At 38.9% G+C, this 18531-nt stretch overlaps 1 protein-coding gene across 2 annotated transcripts; it reads left to right on the top strand.

Annotated features, from left to right (window-relative positions):
* The first annotated feature begins 5662 nt into the window (after positions 1-5662).
* Srx (sulfiredoxin) lies at positions 5663-18238 on the top strand. 2 transcript variants are annotated; one of them, XM_083144316.1, is made up of 3 exons: positions 5663-5838; positions 15200-15375; positions 17809-18238. In XM_083144316.1, exons 1-3 carry the CDS (start codon positions 5790-5792, stop codon positions 18016-18018), a joined length of 435 nt encoding a protein of 144 aa, XP_083000442.1. In that variant the 5' UTR covers positions 5663-5789; the 3' UTR covers positions 18019-18238. The 2 variants fall into 2 exon arrangements, with proteins under 2 accessions (XP_083000442.1, XP_083000443.1); XM_083144317.1 differs by lacking the exon at positions 5663-5838 and adding an exon at positions 14775-14865.
* The last annotated feature ends 293 nt before the right edge of the window (positions 18239-18531 follow it).

The following is an 18531-nucleotide window of genomic DNA, read 5'->3' as shown; positions in this document are numbered from 1 at the left end:
ATAATAAAAACACAACAGAGGTTGCCAACAGCTGATTAGCCTGTCCGCCTGTTTGAGCGAACGTGGCAACGCAGAAAACCCCCAGCCACATGGCCAGTGCACATGGCAGCCAACGAAAAGACAGAATTTGGTCACGTTCTGCCGTTCTGATTGCACACTGTTTCTTATCGTGGCCCGACAGGCTACAGTGACTTGAGCAATTTTTATAATGCAGTGCAAATACATGAACGTTCCCAGAATCACATCTGCGCTTGCATCCAACTGATGATGATCCGCTTGCCTACGCGAATGATTCATAATTCTAGCCAAGTAAGAAACCGAAACCCGTCCGTTTATTTAAGATGGAAACTTTATGCTAATAGGATGTTTATTATTTTCAGGGTTAAAAAAAGAACGTAATTTAATTTACAGTTGCCCTCAAATATCAAGTAAATCATTATTTTCTTCATGGTTGAAATTTACAAGTTTATATCGAGACGCTGTTTTGCTTTTATTCTTTATAAACCGTGCAGCGAAGATTTGATTTTAGGTATGTATGCACTTCACACACTCAAGCCCGATACTTCACCATTATGCACATTATTGTAAGTAGGGATGTGTGTAGGCCTATATTATATTTGAATTTGTTATAATTAACCGAAACGAAAAATTAGCCCATCGCTTGCCTATCACGAAAGGTCACGGCACGCCCCTGCTAAACGTAACGTTTCAACCTTCTAGCAAGGTCTTCTTCAGACTCTGTGCCCAGTACAAATGAAACAAGGTACAAAACAGGAAGATATATATACACAAAAATCACTCCCCTCCAGACACAAGATAATTGGAAAGTTGTTTTCTCTCTAGAACATTCCAGCAGGTGGCCTTCCCTTGTCAACCTTACTTTCACCTGGCGGTGATTTGGATAAACATTTCCTTTCATCTGGAAAGTGGTTGGACTCTTTATCTCACGCTCTCTTTCTTATTCCTTCTTCTCTCCTCTTTCGCTCTTGTCTTTTCCACTCTTTCTAACACCTTCTTCCATTGTTTGTTTATCTTCAGTCCCGCATTCCAGTTCATTGTGTCTTCTTCTTTCTTCTCTATTTCCTTGGCCTCGTTGTGACAAGGTACGCGCTTATTTTGATTATAATTGTAATTGACACTCTAGTGACTGTAACTGTATTTGTTGCAGGAATGAATTTACAAAACAGTAGGTCATTACAGTAAAAATTGGCATCTCTGAGAGTCCGATCTGCCACCTCCCAAAATAGTTTTTCTTAATTAAGGGACGTGCCCTCCCGTCCCTACGCTTTCGACGCCAGTATTGCCATGAAGTCAGAAGTACACCCAGCGTAAAGAAATTATTGTAGTTTAGTAAACAAAAAATAGGGGACAGTGCCAGTGGCGTCAACTTAAATGAGCCTGTAGGGCTCGAACCCACACATTAATTTGCCTGTCTCTGCGATTAAGAAAAGTTTTCATAATTAAAGACTGAAAGAATTCTCGCAAGTTTAATTACTAACTGTTTTCAAAATGTTACATATCAGACTTTTCAGTGTCCTATATAATTTACACCATCCACGGTCATCACCATTACCAATCTATGTGAGGTTAAATACGGCTTATAAACACGATGATGATTGATAGGAACTAAAAACTCGCAAAATAAGCTGGCAAATAAGAACAAAATACAAAATAGGTACTAATCATTCTGTACATCACCCTACGATGGCAGGAGTCCCTGCCGGCGTGGACATGGATGTTTGTGAGTGTTCATTCATCATATCACTCATGTCCATCTTCGTAAATTAGCAGAAAGTGGCACAAAACGCGAAAGAAGCACTTGGGACTAAAACAGTCACAAAAGAACACTATACCTGTGAAACATGAATACCACTCACTCAGGCACATAGTAGTTCTGGTCATTTACAATGCATTAAGGAGAACAATGACGCGAGAAAGATCCAATTTTTTGCAGGCTGTAATCAATATTGATTACAAATAATTTCACGGGACGCCAATGTATTCTTTCTTTTACAACTTTTGTGCCTCATCGATGGTTGTTTTAAGTCCACTTTATGCACAACAAGGCTAATCGGGACTGGACCTACAGTTTTTAATGGGGGATCCGAACCACTGTGCCATGTGCCTCCACCGGCTATCGAACCCGGGACCCCTTGATTACAAGGCGATGACGTTACCTCTACGCTCCTCCTCGATGGTGTAGTGGTAACATCGTCGCCTTGTGATCAAGGGGTCCCGGGTTCCATACCCAGTGGAGGCACAGTGGTTTGGATCCCAATTTAAACTGTAGGTCCAGTCCCGATTAGCCTTACTGTGCTGCATAAAGTGGACTTAAAACACCTACTCAATCAATGAATACCACTCAGAAATGTCACGAGACGATTTTTAAACATAAATGCCTACATTATCTGGCCAAGGAACAAGAAAAGGCGTTTTATGGCAAATCGTTAGCCTATTATTGCATAAAATTTAAAACAAATCTCCGGGAACAGGCCACAAATTTCATAAAACCTGGCCAAAAACGAGTGGATGCACGAGGACAACATTTCCAATATCCCCCGTGACAATTAACGTGTTTACTTTGAATGTAATTATAACTATAATTCTGAGAACTTGAAATCATTTCGAAGCTAAGGTGCGTTGCAAAATGATAAGAATGGTACCGCAGATAGCGAAATGGGGAAAACAAAAAGCAAACGGAAAATAAAAACGATGGCCACGGACACAGATAGACGTGTGTATTATACGAAAGCAGTTACTGTTCGCGCAGACGTGTATATGTACGAGCAAGTACGAAAACATGGCACATGAGGTCGGCCGAGTGTTGCAAAATGATAAGAACGGAGCCAGGTAACGTCTTTCCCGTGACACCAGAGGCAGCGAATGAACACGTCTCATCACGCACCAACGGCAGACAGTTAACAGTGATTTGTCCAGGAAAGGTGGCGAGGAAGTCGTGCGGACAAGTGTAGTAGAATGGGCCGTGGAAAAGCGTTGTCAGAACGTGAAAAGGGCCAGATATTGGCTTATAAAGAAGAGAGAGTGGCTGCGAATGTGATCGCACGTCGGCTTGGGCGGAGTGCGTGTGTGGTGAACAATTATCTGCAATTAAGGGAACAATATGGTATAAAGAAAGCGCCGGGAAGACCGCGAAAATTAACGCCACGGCAGGAACGTTCTGTTGTGAGGAAGTTGGCAGCTGGGAACACATCACTTGGACAGTTGTCTCGCGATCCGAATATGCGTGTACATAAATCCACGCTCTGCAGGACTGTCAAACGGTGCAATCGTCTTCTCTATCGCAAAGCCAAGGTACAGCCGCGACTTACTGCACAACAGAAAGATCGGCGAGTCGACTGAGCCAGGATTTACGTGACGTGGAAGGAGGAATGGCGGCGTGTCATCTTCAGCGACGAGAAAAAAAATTCAATTTAGACGGTCCAGATGGCTGGCGGTATTATTGGCACGATCTACGCAAAGAGGAACGGATCTTCTCCAAGCGACAGCAAGGAGGGCAGTCTCTAATGGTGTGGGGTGGCTTCAGATATCATGGCACCACCAACCTAGCATTTCCTACGGTTCGTCTGAATGCACCAGCATACCAAACCATACTGGAGGACAACCTATTGACTTTTGCTGCACACATAGCTGACACCCTATGGGTGTTCCAACAAGACAACGCCACAATACACACGGCTGAATCCACTGTAATGTGGTTTCTGGAGAAGAACGTCTTTGCAATGGCTTGGCCTGCTAATTCTCCAGACGTTAATCCTATGGAGAACCTTTGGGGTATTCTTTGCCGAGCTGTATATACGCCAATGGTACCCAGAATGACAACATCCACGATCTACGCCATGCTATTCTTGCTGCATGGAACGATCTCGATGTTACTCTGTTGCAAACACTCGTGGATAACATGTGTGATAGAGTTTTCCGTATTGTGCACCGACAAGGTTCCTTTATTGGCTAATAAGTGATAGTGTTCGTATCATTTTGCAACGGTCGGAGTGGCCTGTTTTGTCTTTTTTTCTAAACTGTACATATTGCCCTTGTTGTCACATGCCTGTTACTTTTCAGAACGATTTGTGTGCTCTTTCTCTAATAATAGTATAACCATTGATTATATGTTCGTACTCTTATTTTCGTTACTTTGTACACTTTCTCACAGCGTTCTTATCATTTTGCAACGCACCTTATCTGTTTCCATAGCGGAGATATCGCACGCGATTTGACGAGAGTTGGCGTCCGTGCGGCCGTTAAGCGTGTCGCCGTCAAGGCGCCTAAGGCTGAACGGAGGACCCTGTATTAAATTATCGGATAGGGCATAATGCCAGTCATAGGGTATAATAATATATATCATGCATTTACTCACTTAGTACTTTTTCTTTATAATGTTGGGAGTTTCTTCGATTCCTACCCGCCGTTGAATTACATACACATGCTCGCAACCAGAAAAAAAGCAAAGCATAGTGTAAAAATCTAAATTTTTGTATTAACGACCCATGGCAGCTAGATGGGCAGGCCAAATGACGCCAGGTTTAGTGTTCTTTGTGCATAAATGTACTCGTTTAGCTCGTTTTCACAAACATTCCGTTGCGCTTTAATATATTAATTCTTAGGTTCAGGAGAATGTAATTTTCGGAAACTTATGACTGGCTACATTATCTCAAAACTTTGTTAAACCCATTTTTGTTATCGATTTACACGAGGATTCTTACCTATGATTCTTACCTTCATTGAAAATAACGTGTGAATAACAATCCCATCGAGCTCCAATGTAAAGCTTAGGGCAACCAAATGACGAACGAAATTTTCGCCGCCACCGGAAAAGTTTGGCATTGACCAGCTCCAAAAGAAATACAGAGTACCAAACCTAACATATCCACGTATGCATATAATAGCATAAATAAACAAAACAAAAGCAACGGAGAACGGGACGGAGCGTTCATATATGAAACGATTTTGAAGCGAATAATCGAATATGAAGGCTGTGTCCGAAAGCTGCAAGACCATACTTGAAGCGAGCATACTTCGAGAGCATACTCGCAGTGCGGTCTTGAAGCCTGGAAGCGGAAAGCTTTCGAACTGCACTTCGACTGCAGCGCCAACACAAGTGAGGAATGCAACAAAAGTAGATTAAGAAGATTTTATCTTGAATAATAGAACGATTTTGTTGAAATGAAGGATTTTGAAGCGAATAATGGAATATGAATGATTTGATTTTAAAGTGATTATGGTTGAACAGTGGCCGCGGTGGCTCAGTCGGTAACGCGTCTGACTGCCATGCTAAAGGTCCCGGGTTCGATCCCCGGCCGGTTCAAATCCGGGAACTTTTCTAACGTTGGAAGCATGGCGCCCACCCAGCGTCGAATAACATGGGTACCTGGGGGGAAGCCCTGGGGGGGAGGGGTAAAGGCGGTCAAGGGCATGGTGCTGATCACACCAACCCCACTCACGACCGGATCAAGTAAGTGTGGGGCGTTACCCCGCACCCCCTATACGCCTTCATGGCGTGGTGCTAAGCACAGGGGTACACTTTATTCACTCTATTTATGGTTGAACGATTTTATGACGATTTTACATAACCATGAATCCCTTGTATGCTGTATAAAAGACATACTTTTTTATATTGTAAATATCTTATACAGCTTAATATTTTTCGAAGTTGAGTTTTACCTGTACTTCTAATAACCTTGAGTTTTATACTTAAAGTATACAATAAGGTTTTATATCTCTTCTGTAGTAGTTGGTTTGTTGTTCTCCGAGTGGATAAGTTTGAGAAGTCAATGCTGCGAGCTAGGAATCTATTAATTCCAAGGAAGGGCAGTTTCTCTAGTAAATATGTATTTTAAAAATAATGTGTGTATGTATGTAATAATAATCCTGTGCGTTACAGCCCATGAAGGGCGTTGGCTTACGTACCGACTGCCCTGCCGGTCTCCTTCCCACGCTTTCCTTCGTCACCTGACCTCTAACCGTGGAGATCTTCAACCAGGGTTGGAATAGTCGGGGGATCAGCAGCGACGTATCCCCAACCATTATAGTAGCTGTACGCGACCGGATTACGCTTACTCATTCGAAGCTCCCCAATTTCCTCACGATGTGTATGTGTGTGCCCGCACACACTTTATCTGAATGTAATACCTAATAAAAATGTGAAAATAATATGGTAATTATGCGATATCGCCCGAACACCTCTCACTGTTTATTTCGTTAATTTTAGCATTGATACTTACGTATTCTGCAAGGCGGAAGATTCTTTAAGGTGAAGTTATGCCTTTTTCCATAAAATAGTGTCAACTTTTCATATTACAAGTCATTATTTGTCTTCCTTGTTCCGCTTGGGTAACAGACAATATGGCGTGCACTCGTCATGGATCATCGCGCGTCGTGCTTGTGTTTTGGGTAACAGTTTCATGCATCGGAGACACATTTAAATCGGATATTTTGTCTTTCTTGTGGTTTGTACTTACCAATTATGTATTGCGGAACATAGTGGAAGGTGCCAATATGCTTTTTGCACGAAAACAAACACTTTTTCTGCTAAAATAAACCATTTTCCTTAATGCTACGGAAAGCACGTCACGGTGCGATATCGCTTGCTTTGCGAATTGTAATGCTTCTTTTGTTTTCGAATATCAATGTTTCCAACTCTATTATGCATGAAAGTTGTAAAAAACCGGGGATCAAAAACCATGCACGGGTAGCCCCACAAACCATTGACGTTAGCCCCAAAAACCATCCACGGGTAGCCCCACAAACCATTGACGTTAGCCCCAAAAACCATCCACGGGTAGCCCCACAAACCATTGACGTTAGCCCCAAAAACCATCCACGGGTAGCCCCACGAACCATTCACACGAGGTTAGGTTAGGCCTGTTAGGTTAGGTTCCATTAGCACCCACTTCACCCCTAAATTCATCGAAAAACCATTTTTCTTTCTCGAAAAAAAACCGCGCGTTTCTCGAAGAAAAAAAACTCGCGCGTTTGGAAACCCTGATTCCACTAGCGAGATGGCGTGACTTCCGACGCTAGAGCCATCTGCAGGTACACCTTGGAAACAACGGCATGATGTCGATTTTCACAAAATGCTCAATATTATTACATGAAAAGTGATTATTTATTGTTCTGCTGCATTGTAGGATGAAGTTTTAGGAAGAATATATATCGACGGAGGTTGTAAACCTTGGACAAACTCATTTCCGTAAGTAGTTTCTTGTGTAAAATTGAAGAAATGTGTCTCCGATGCATGAAACTGTTACCGTGTTTTGTCGATTAGGAGTAGGTATGCAGTGTTTCAACCTTCTTAACCAAGAAATACCTACTTTCGTGTTCATTATGTCATCACAAACCATTGACGGATAGCCCAAAAAAACATTCATGATAGCAACATAAACCATTGACGGATAGCCCCAAAAATTATTCACGATAGGCCCATGAACCATTGACGGATAGCCCCAAAAACCAGTCACGATAGCCCATGAACCATTGATGGATAGCCCCAAAAACCATTGACGGATAGCCCCAAAAACCATTCACGATAGCCCCAAAAACCATTCATGATAGCCCCAAAAACCATTTCCGGCCAGGTTAGGTTAGGTTAGGTAAGCATAGTGTAAAAAAATATTGTAAAAAAAAGGCACGTTTGGAAGCTCGCGGCATCTGCAGGTACATAATGGAAACAACGGCATAATGTTGTCGCTTTACGGAAAATGCAAGTTCCTTACATAAAAAGTAAATAAAGGTAAATAAAAGTACATAAAATTTCTTGTTCTGCAGCATTCTATGGTGAAGTTTCCAGTTTCCGCGAAAGAAAATACGGTACTACTTTACTATACCGGAGACACCTATCGATGATTTATTTCGCAATTTTTTACATTGCTAACATTTCTTTAGGTGAAATAATGCATTTCTAATGAAAATAATGTATATTTCTTACATTAACAAGTACTTACTGTTGTTCCTTATTTCCAGCAAAACATCCACGGGTAGCCCCAAAAACCATTGACGTTAGCCCATAAATTCACGATAGCCCCACGAACCATCACGGGGACGAGGTATGCCTACTAGGTTAGGTTAGGCCTGTTAGGCAGTGATCAGAATGCTACATTTTAAAAGTAGCTTCGCTACAGCTACTCTTCCAGAATGTAGCTTCGCTACAGCTACAACTACATTTACCAAAAAGTAGCTTGCTACGCTACTCCTGTTCGCTACTCGCTACTTCGCTACTTTTTGCGCTACTTCTGCATAAAAAAAATGAAAACAACCATATGGGTATTAAAAAAATCCCCTACTACTGGTAGATATATTCTGTTATTTATTATCATGATTCCAGTCATTCGATAATTTTGATAGCAGTGTTACTTCAGTTACTTATTTTTACTATAGTTTTGAGAATACCATACCTATGCAAGTGGCATATCAATTCAAATTTAATATATGAATATTGCAATTAGGGTGTTACCCAAATTAATTATTACAACTATACACAAATAAAATTTTGTATAGACTGATATGAAGTCAGCATTTTGAATGAAAAATACCTGGAGCCCTTTGACTACAAAAGGGTCCCAGGTTCGATACCCAGCGGAGGCACATAGTGGTTAGGATCCAGTCTCCATCAGCTTATCTATGCATAAAATGGACTCAAAACAAAAACTAGGAAAGACGCCAAGTTGGGAGGATGAGATCCTCCTGCTCCTCCATTCCCCACACTGCTCATCATTCTTCCTCGTTCTCACAATTAGCCGAAAGTGGCAGAAAGCTACTATAGATAAGAGAATAATTAAATAAACCATTCATCCTCATTGTCATGATTGAGAGAAGTGGAAGAATAGATGAGGAGGTAAACAGAAGAGGACAAATGGGTGGTGGACTATATCAAAGCGTTCGAAGATTAATATGAAACAGGGATGTACCTATGAAATGCAAGAAGCTTCAGGACAGGATAGATAAGGCACAGATGAGATGGTTTGGACACATGAAAAGGATGGATGCAGAAAGAGCTTACAATGCACAAGGAGTGGGAATAAGGCCAAGGGGAAGACCAAGATGTTAGTGGAAAGTGCAGATAGCGGAGAGTGTTAAGAGAAGAGGACAAGATTGGAACACCTTGGTAAGAGAGGAGTGGTGGAGGACCAGGAAAAAATGGAGAGACTTGACTTCTATGCTGACCCAGTCAGAGGCAGGAAACAGTGAAGAATGATGATGATGATGATGTCATGATTAGCAAAAGTTACAGAAAAGTGACGCAAAAGTAGGAGAAATACATAAGTTTGAAAACTATGTACATTAACTAAAGAAAATTGTCGTTTCTGCAGGAAAGTGAATAACCGTACATACTTTTTGCAATATGATAAAATTATTGAGGAAACTGTAGTGTAAACCTGAGTGTTCTAAACGTATTGTAATTTTATCGCAAAAATAATTGTCATTTCAGAAACTCTATCATTCTTGTAACAATAATTTCTTGCTGGTGAGATCCTATATACTGATGATCAAAGCTGTTAACGTACTGAGCCATTTATTGCTGGCACTATTCCCTTGTCAGTGCAGTGGAAAATCCATCGCTCGTTTTTGCACTGCAAGTTGTGTCTTTCACAGCAATTAATGACATTTTGGTGTCTCTTACACCATGAATATCGACAGGATTTGTTTGGGGCTGACGCAAACGAGGCACTTTTTTCCAGCGGTACAGCAAACGAGGCAAACTAGCGATGCAGCTAAAAAAACGTAGCTCTTAGTAGGAATATATTCATATATGTATGTCAGTTAGTTATCTGGATATCTGAATTATTCAGATACTAATTAAATAAATTACGCATATATCTATAATCTACAATCTAGATAATCTGTATCTCCATGTAATAGACTGTCTTGATGAACTTCCTGCAAAATTAAGGGTTATTGTCGATTTTTTCTGACGCTGTTGCCACATTCAAAATTCACCTCAAAATGCTGAGAAAAATGTAGCTGTAGCGAAATTTTCGCTACAACTACGGGAATTTTGTAGCTTCGCTACCGCTACAACTACAATTTTCAAAATGTAGCGTCGCTACAGCTACAGCTACAAATTTTGTAGCTAGCTACAGTAGCGACGCTACAAGTAGCTCGCTACTTCTGACCACTGCTGTTAGGTTAGGTTCCATTAGCACTCCTTTCGTTCAATTTAGCATATACGGACAATACGAGAGCGTATTGTGCTCTCGTACAGAAAGCAAATGGCGGCAGCAGCAATAGCGTGTCAGAAATAGATTTTCGTAGAAAACCACATGTATTCGCATTAAAGTGGATCAAAACTACATTCCCGAACATCAACAACGCTACAGAAAATGATTTGCGTAAGTACTTTCTCCTGTAAATTTGAAGAAATCCATCTCCGGTATAGTAAAGTGTTACCGAAAATACTTTGAAGAACTTTGACAATGCTACAGAAACTGATTTCCGTATGTAGTTTCTCCTGTAAATTTGGAGAAATCTGTTCAAGCGATATCGCATATTTACATAAACAATAAATAAATAAAATCTCAGCAATAAATATTTAAACTAAAAAAAAAAACACTTTAGTTAATACTTAAGTTAACATTATAGTATAAGGGAAACGGATTTCTTCAAATTTACAGGAGAAAGTACTTACGGAAATCATTTTCTGTAGCATTGTGGAAGTTTCTGCGAAAATCTCTATCCGACAAGCTGTTTCTGCTGCCGCCATTTGCTTTCTGGGTAACACTTTACTATACCGGAGACTGATTTCTTCAAATTTACAGGAGAAAGTACTTACGCAAATCATTTTCTGTAGCGTTGTTGATGTTCGGGAATGTAGTTCTGATCCATTTTAATGCAAATGCATGTGGTTTTGTACGAAAATCTATTCCTGACGCGCTATTGCTGCTGCTACAAGCCGATGTTGTCCGTATATGCTAAATTGAACGAAAGGAGTGCTAAAGGAACCTAACCTAACCTAGTAGGCATACCTCATCCCTGTGATGGTTCGTGAGGCTATCGTGAATTTTTGAGCTAACATCAATGGTTTTGGGGGCTACCCATGGATGGTTTGTGGGAAATAAGGAACAACATTAAGTACTCGTTAATGTAAGAAATAGACATTATTTTCATTAGAAATTCATTATTTTACCTTAGGAAATGTTCCGCAATGCAGAATGGTACGTTAGCAATGTAAAAAAAGTGTGAAATATATGATTTATAGGTGTTTCCTTTATACTATAATAGTACCATACTTAATAATAAACAGCTTTGAATGCAATTGGTTCAACTAGCATGCATGCAGTTGGTTCAATTGCTGTATATTTAAAGTTGTTTATCTTGGATTATTTACGATATCAGCATTTTTGTTTCTTTCCACAAGTAGTTGCCACTTCACCCAGTTAATGCATAACTTGTGATTCTCAGGTCTGCGAAGGCCAGCAAAACTAACTAGCTGACGCTAAGTAAGGCGCAAGTTCCTATATCATCATTACACACAAGCTTTTCCCTACGTGAATCAACATCTAAGACCAAGTACTGATTGTTTAATTCCTGATAATTCCTGTTTAATTCCTGATAATTCCGATTTCATCATGGTACGCAATTATTTTTTACATGCTTCGATTTCTATTTATGTCTGTTAACACAGTTTAGAGTCTTAGCGAATATTTCTTGCATGTTTGCTTCAGCATGGTTTTTCTATCATATAGCTACTCCTATAGTTCCTCTCTTGCAACCAGCCATTTGTGTACCGTCGTCTTGGTTACAGACTGCTGTTGCCATCTAGGTTACGTGTGTGGTGCAAATCGGTTAGGTTAGGTTAGGCAAGACAGGTTTAGGACTCTTAGTATTCAAATAATGCCTATATGTCACTATAGGGGTGACACCTATAAATCATTTATTTCACACTTTTTACATTGCTAACGTATTCTGCATTGCGGAATATTTCTTTAGGTGAAATAATGAATTTCTAACGAAAATAATACATTTACGAGTACTTACTGTTACTCGTTATTTCGATTCTGTAACACATTATGGTGATAGCGTACTGGTTCATCGCGCGTTGTGTTTTTTTTTGGTTGATTTATGCAGTGTTGCAACCTTGTTCACCAGAAAATACCTACTTTCATGCCCGGATTTGAAATTATTCTAATACCTCGCAAACCATTGACGTTAGCCTCACATACCATTGACATTAGCCCCACAAACCATTTTCCGTAAGGTTAGGTTAGGCAAGCATAGTTAAAAACATTAAAAAAAAAATACTCGACACGTCATGTTATAGTGAAAACACGGCAAGTTTGAAACACTGACTATGGGGTTTACGTCATCTAACACACGGAACATTGTGCTCTCGTGCAGAAAGCAAATGGCGGCAACAGAAACAGTGTGTCAGACCGAGATTTTCGCAGAAAACAACATGCATTTGCATTACAATGGATCAAAACTACATTCACGAATTTCCACAACGCTACAGAAAATGATTTCCGTAAGTACTTTCTCCTGTAAAAAGTAAGAAATCCATCACCCCTATATGAAAGTGTTACCAATGCCTCTAAATGCTTTTGTGGAGACAGGTTTATGACTCTTAGTATTCAAATAATGCCTCTAAATGCTTTTGTGGTTAGGTCAGATGGACCAGGTTTAGGGATCTTAGCATTACAATAAGTTCTCTTAAATACTTTCAACATCTCATGTTCGTGCTGGTCTCAAGCATGACTGCTTTTTGAGCCTCCCATTGGCAGTAGTCTGTACAATGCCTTGTTAGTGGGAAAGGGGGCTGTTTGCATGAGGTACCTTTTACATCTTCTTTTCGACTATAAATAGGACTTCTTGGAACTGCAAACAGTGCTAATTACTTTCAGAAAGCTTCAAATTTACTTTCACAATCATTTCCACTATTCTGCAGTACTTTATCTTTCTTCTGTGACTGAAAAATGCCTTGTTGATGGGAAGTGCAGATGCTAGTATAAGGTGCTTTTACATCTGTTTTCGCTGATAAATTGCACTTTTCCGAACTTCAAACCATAGTAATTAGTTTCACCTAGGTTCAATTTTACTGCAACAATAATTTCTACAATTGTTTGTCTTTTTCCTATGAAACTTTGAAAGAACCATTAAACATTTGGAACTGTTACCAAAATCTATGCAAAACCACAAGCAAATACCGAGCATGTTTGCAGATTATGCTTACATGTGTTTTTTAGGAAGACCAGGTTTGGTATGTTTCTATATCCTTCTGGTGTTCTGTTTGTACAAGTCTCGTTTTACAACAATTTCTATCAAAATAATAATATCTGCAGTTTTTAAATGTGCAGAGTAGTTTCACCCAATTACAAAATTGGAACTATATAAGGTTTCCCATAAAATAAAAGCAATAAACAATCCTATCTCAGTCAAACAGTGGCTTCCATTGGCGAACCAAACTGTAGGGGCAATAGGTCACAAATCAACTTTTGAGTTTAGATGACAAATTTTGAATTTGTTTAATAAGAAATTGTGATATTTGTGTTTGTCGAATATCATGATTTACATGCACCGAGTATTTACAGTAATATATAAACCACAAAAGAATGATAGAAGATAAGTTGGGAGACCATTTTTCCAAATTATCAGTAATTGCTAGAAACTTGCTAATCAAAACTTATTTAGAGCTGGCTATACAATGCAGATTGCATCATTGCAATTCAAATATACCTACCACTGGGCAAAATAAAAACATGTGTGTCATTACTTCGCAAGTAACAAGAGTATTTTTTTCGAGTCACCAATGCTTCATTTTTCCTCTGAAAATATGTTATTTATTGTTGTACTATTGTCATGAAGTGAATAAGAATATGGAATACAGAATTACTTTTTCAACTGTTGGTATTTATTCCCATATGTTAATGAACTTGCTTCTGGAAACCCTGCATTGCTTACAGTCCTCTGGGGGGAGAGGCAAGCTTTGGCTATACATGTTATATTACCTGTCTGAATTGAAAAGTTTACCATCTCAAAAGTAGCATCTGGGCTATTTTGCTAAATGACTGTTACATTTCAAAAATCATAAAATTAATCTTTGGTTTCTCAGGTCCCAGGAGGTTAACAAAAATACCCTTAATGTGTCGATTTGAATAAACCTGAAAATTTTGGAGGGCAAATGCCCCCTAGTTCCTTCAAAGTTATGCTTATCGTTTAATATGGTGGATGCTTTGCATAAATTTTCCTAACTGGAGCATACCACCCCAACTTCCAGCATTGTCTGGTGTCTTCTATTATTATTATTCTGGAATTTCACAAGCGTCATGTGCCAATCCACTTAATAAGTCTAAAAACCAGCAAATGAGAGAATAGAAACTTCCTCAAAGTAGACAGAGAATGAGTCTCCAAAATGCCTCCTAATTAGGTGTCCCATTTTGACTGGGACAGTCCCATTTCGGAGGCATGTACCGGTCGTCCCATCGATATAAAAAAAATACAAGTTGTCCCGTTTTATAAAAGTCTAGGAGTTAGCTTGAAAAGCAAATCTTAATTTGAGAGATGTTTCATGCTTTAAAAAATGTTGATGGAATTTTTAAACTATTGTCATGGCCATCGAAAAAGTTCGACAGACAGTTGTACCACAGATAAATGTATTGTGGTTGTATTTTTTTGTAACAGAGTAATGGATAAGGGTACATGTACTTTCAATACGAACCTGCAACAAGAATTTAAATTTCTGCATCTTGACACAAACTTAAAAGACAGATCTCGCGTTGTGTGTCAGACATGTGAGGACTTTTATGAAAAGCTGGTGAAGAATGACGTTGTTCTTAAGAAGATTGGGTCTTCTGATAATACTTCCGGCACTCCTCAACTTTAGTGTAGAACTAACATCAAAGGGATCAGATACACTATGTAAGTCATACTGAGATTATAATAATACCTTTTGAAAATGGGAGATTATATTTCATTTATTCTTTATGATGTATCATTTACGTGATCCATACTTTAATAAATAGTATTAACAACAATATATTAATAATAACAATTAACAATTATAACAATAATTATAATTTGGCCTAATCGATTTTACATGGGGGTAAACTGACCTCCTTGACATGTCCCGTTTTTGGGTCAAAATATTATGGCCACCCTACTTGTAATTAAAAAAATTATAGTTACGTTTGAAGAGCCCTTCAACATAGAAATATCATGCATTGCAAATTACTTACATTATGTATCTTCATAGGAATGTCATCCAATTCAGGAAGTGAAAAGAACTCTGATACTGTTGGTGAGAAAAATACAAGTATTCATACTGGCAATATAGCTGAAATTCATGATATTCCAATGAGTGTATTGACACGACCATATCCAACTGAAGTACAAGAAGCTAAAGTCCAAAGTCTGATGGAGACATTAAAGGTAATGTTATTACAGCATTTATTTGCAGTATTTGCTATTTGTATCTTTATACGAACACATCCTGAACCATGGAGTACTTTTTTGGCCATAGCCTCCGAATCCACGTGACATTGTACAACCAACAGCAAAAGTAATAGGCAAATTGTCCACCATTTTCAGTCTTTTTCCACAACGTAATGATCATGAATTGAAATAAAAATGTCAATAAGCAGAGGACAGAATCTGCTTCATCTCAACATAATTCTATTCCTTAAAAAAACACAGGAAGTAGAATAAAAAGAATTAAAATATCAATGGGTAATTTGCCTACCATTATCTTTGCCGTGAGCTGTACTGGGGGTAATAAAAACATGGGATTTGTAATGTGTCAACGTTTCTGACATACAGGATATCCAGAAAGTTTTACGATCAAAAAATGTACTGAAAATACTAATTGGAAACTTACTATTCTGTTAAAAAAGTACCGGGAATTGTTAAATAAAATGCACAATTTTCATTTATTCATCAATATTTATTTTGTCGCCTTCAAAATAGGCCCCATTTGATGGAACACACATATGCCAGCATTTTTTCCAGTCTTGGAAACACTTTTTATAGGCGCTTTCCGGTATGGCCTTCAGCTCCTTCCACGAATTTTGCTTTATAGCTTCAATCGAGTCAAAACGGATACCCCGGAGTGGCAACTTTAGTTTTGGGAACATAAAGATGTCACACGGGACCAGATCTGGTGAATACGGTGGTTGATTGATGGTATTTATTGTGTTTTTGGTCATAAATTTGGTCACAACTGTCACTCTATGCGATGGCGCATTATCATCGCGTAAAATCCACGAATTTGTTCTTCCACAAATCTGGCCGTTTCGGATGGATTTTCTCACACAAATGCTTCAATACGGCCAAATAGTATTCTTTATTGACTGTCTGTCCCTCTGGAACGAATTCATGATGCACCAAACCACGAATATCGAAGAAAACAATGAGCATCACCTTGACTTTTGAGTGACTTTGACGTGGTTTTTTCGGTTTCTACTAGTCTTTTGTCCTCCATTCTGATAACTGTTGACTTCTTTGCATGTGAAACTCGTAGACCCATGTCTCATCACCAGTTATGATGCGTTCTATGAATATGGGATCAGAATCGGCACGATCCAGCATGTCTAAAGAGACCTGCTCACGGTACTGTTTTTTAAGAAAATTTAGCTCTTTTGGAACAAGCTGTGCGGTGACGCGTCTCATGCCCAAAATATCCACCAAAATCGAACAGACAGACTCGTGAGAGATGTTAAGGTCACTAGCTATCTCTAAGCTGGAATGGCGATTATCGAGCACAATTTCCTTCACTTTTTCGATGTTTTCAACGGTTGAAGAGTTCGAAGGTCCTCCAGAACGAGGCACGTCTTTGACGATCTCTCGGCCCTCCTTGAATGCTTTGTACCACTCGTAAGCCCGTGTTTTTGATAAAACTGATTCACCATAAGTCTTTTCTAACATTTTTAGCGAGTCAGCACACAATATTCAGTTCGCAACACAAAATTTAAGGCAAACTCTTTGTTTAATAATTTCGTTCATTGTAAAAATCGTGATGTACTACTGAAGTGGACTGATTCAACCAGCTGGTGTAAACAAACTGGTTGACAGATCATGCTTATGTATGGCATAGTAATTAAGTACAGTGTTACCAACTTATGGAAAAAAATATTTTAAAAAGATCATTAGCGCGGACCTTTTAAATTACAAATTCCCGTACTTTTTCGTAGAAGGTATATAAAGTTTGTTTAGGCCTTATTAAAACACTTGTAGATGCTATTCATTGCTCGAAACACATCAAGATTGAGTCAACCATTATAACTATATCTTACCTTCATGTGTATAATGGAGACTTTTGTGTGGACATATAGTATTGAGAACATTGCCCCATAGCAAGAAATACATTGGAAAGAGATAGGCACATCCAGACTGTTCAGCTGTTCTTGATTTCAACTATCCAATATGCCATCTGGTGAGATTTTTCAGAACTACTGTTTGTAGGATACTGTGCTGTGTTGAAGTCATTCAAAACACAGGGAAGGTGTGAAAGAGTAACGTCTGCTGTTCATTTTTTGACTTTAAATAGTTTTATCTTGGAAGGGACACTAACACTCACGTGGTAATTTTAATCGTGAATATATGATCCACTGGCATTAAGCACTTTGTTTTGCATCTTCGGTTGATTTGATTTTTATTTAGAATCACTTTTGGCTAATCACAACATTGAGAATGACGACGAGACTAAATTGGTGAAGGGACACAAAGAGCACCCATGGCCAGGCCAAGTATGCAGTGCTAACAACTCTGCCAAGCAGGTTGGCTTTTGCATTTTCTAGCATATGCAAGATATTTTAAATTTGGAATTTGTGTCTCAGCCTTGTCCCTTTTTTATTCACATTTACATAGGATCCTAGTAAAAAGGAAACTGTTCCACCAATCGACGTTCTGTGGATCACTGGAAGAGGAGGAGGAAATTACTATTATTCCTTTGGAGGATGCCACCGTTACGAGGCACACAAGCGCTTGGGTCTGCCTACCATCAAAGCGAAACTAGTGTCTTCTAACATTAATGATCTGAGAACCTACTTGGGAGGATCAACGCCTGATCTCAAGTAGTGCCTGATGCTGTTCAAGACATGTTATTCGTTTGTCTATATATTTTATATTCATGTATATTCAAATAAGAGATATTCTTATACAATTTACAGTTTTATATTAAGAATCAAGTGCATTTTGACAATGAAAGATTTTTTTTTTTTACAAAGAACTGAAGCGTAGCACATTGAATTATTATATTTTGTTGATGTGTTATTAAAAACACAATGGGTTGTGATTTGTTAAAATAAAATTAATCTAGAACTAATTGTTTCTATCTACCTATGGTAATTCCAGCAATTAGTGCCAGATGTGTGAAAGTAATCGATCTTTGGCTGAATATTGTTTTATATAGTCCCCTCCATACTATGCACTCACACATTGTTTTTTTGTGCCGGTTGGCTAACCATTCAAGTAACTCTAACAGACACTAACTTGAAACATGCATGTGGGAGGTAAGCCTCATCTACATAGAAAACTTTCCAGTGTGCATGTACGAAAAGTAGACAACCAGAAAAAAATTGTAGCACGGAG

This window comes from Lepisma saccharinum, chromosome 23 (genome assembly GCF_977018435.1).
Source record: "Lepisma saccharinum chromosome 23, izLepSacc3.1, whole genome shotgun sequence".
Taxonomy (NCBI): Eukaryota; Metazoa; Arthropoda; class Insecta; order Zygentoma; family Lepismatidae; genus Lepisma; species Lepisma saccharinum.
This window is presented reverse-complemented; position numbering and strand designations above follow the sequence as displayed.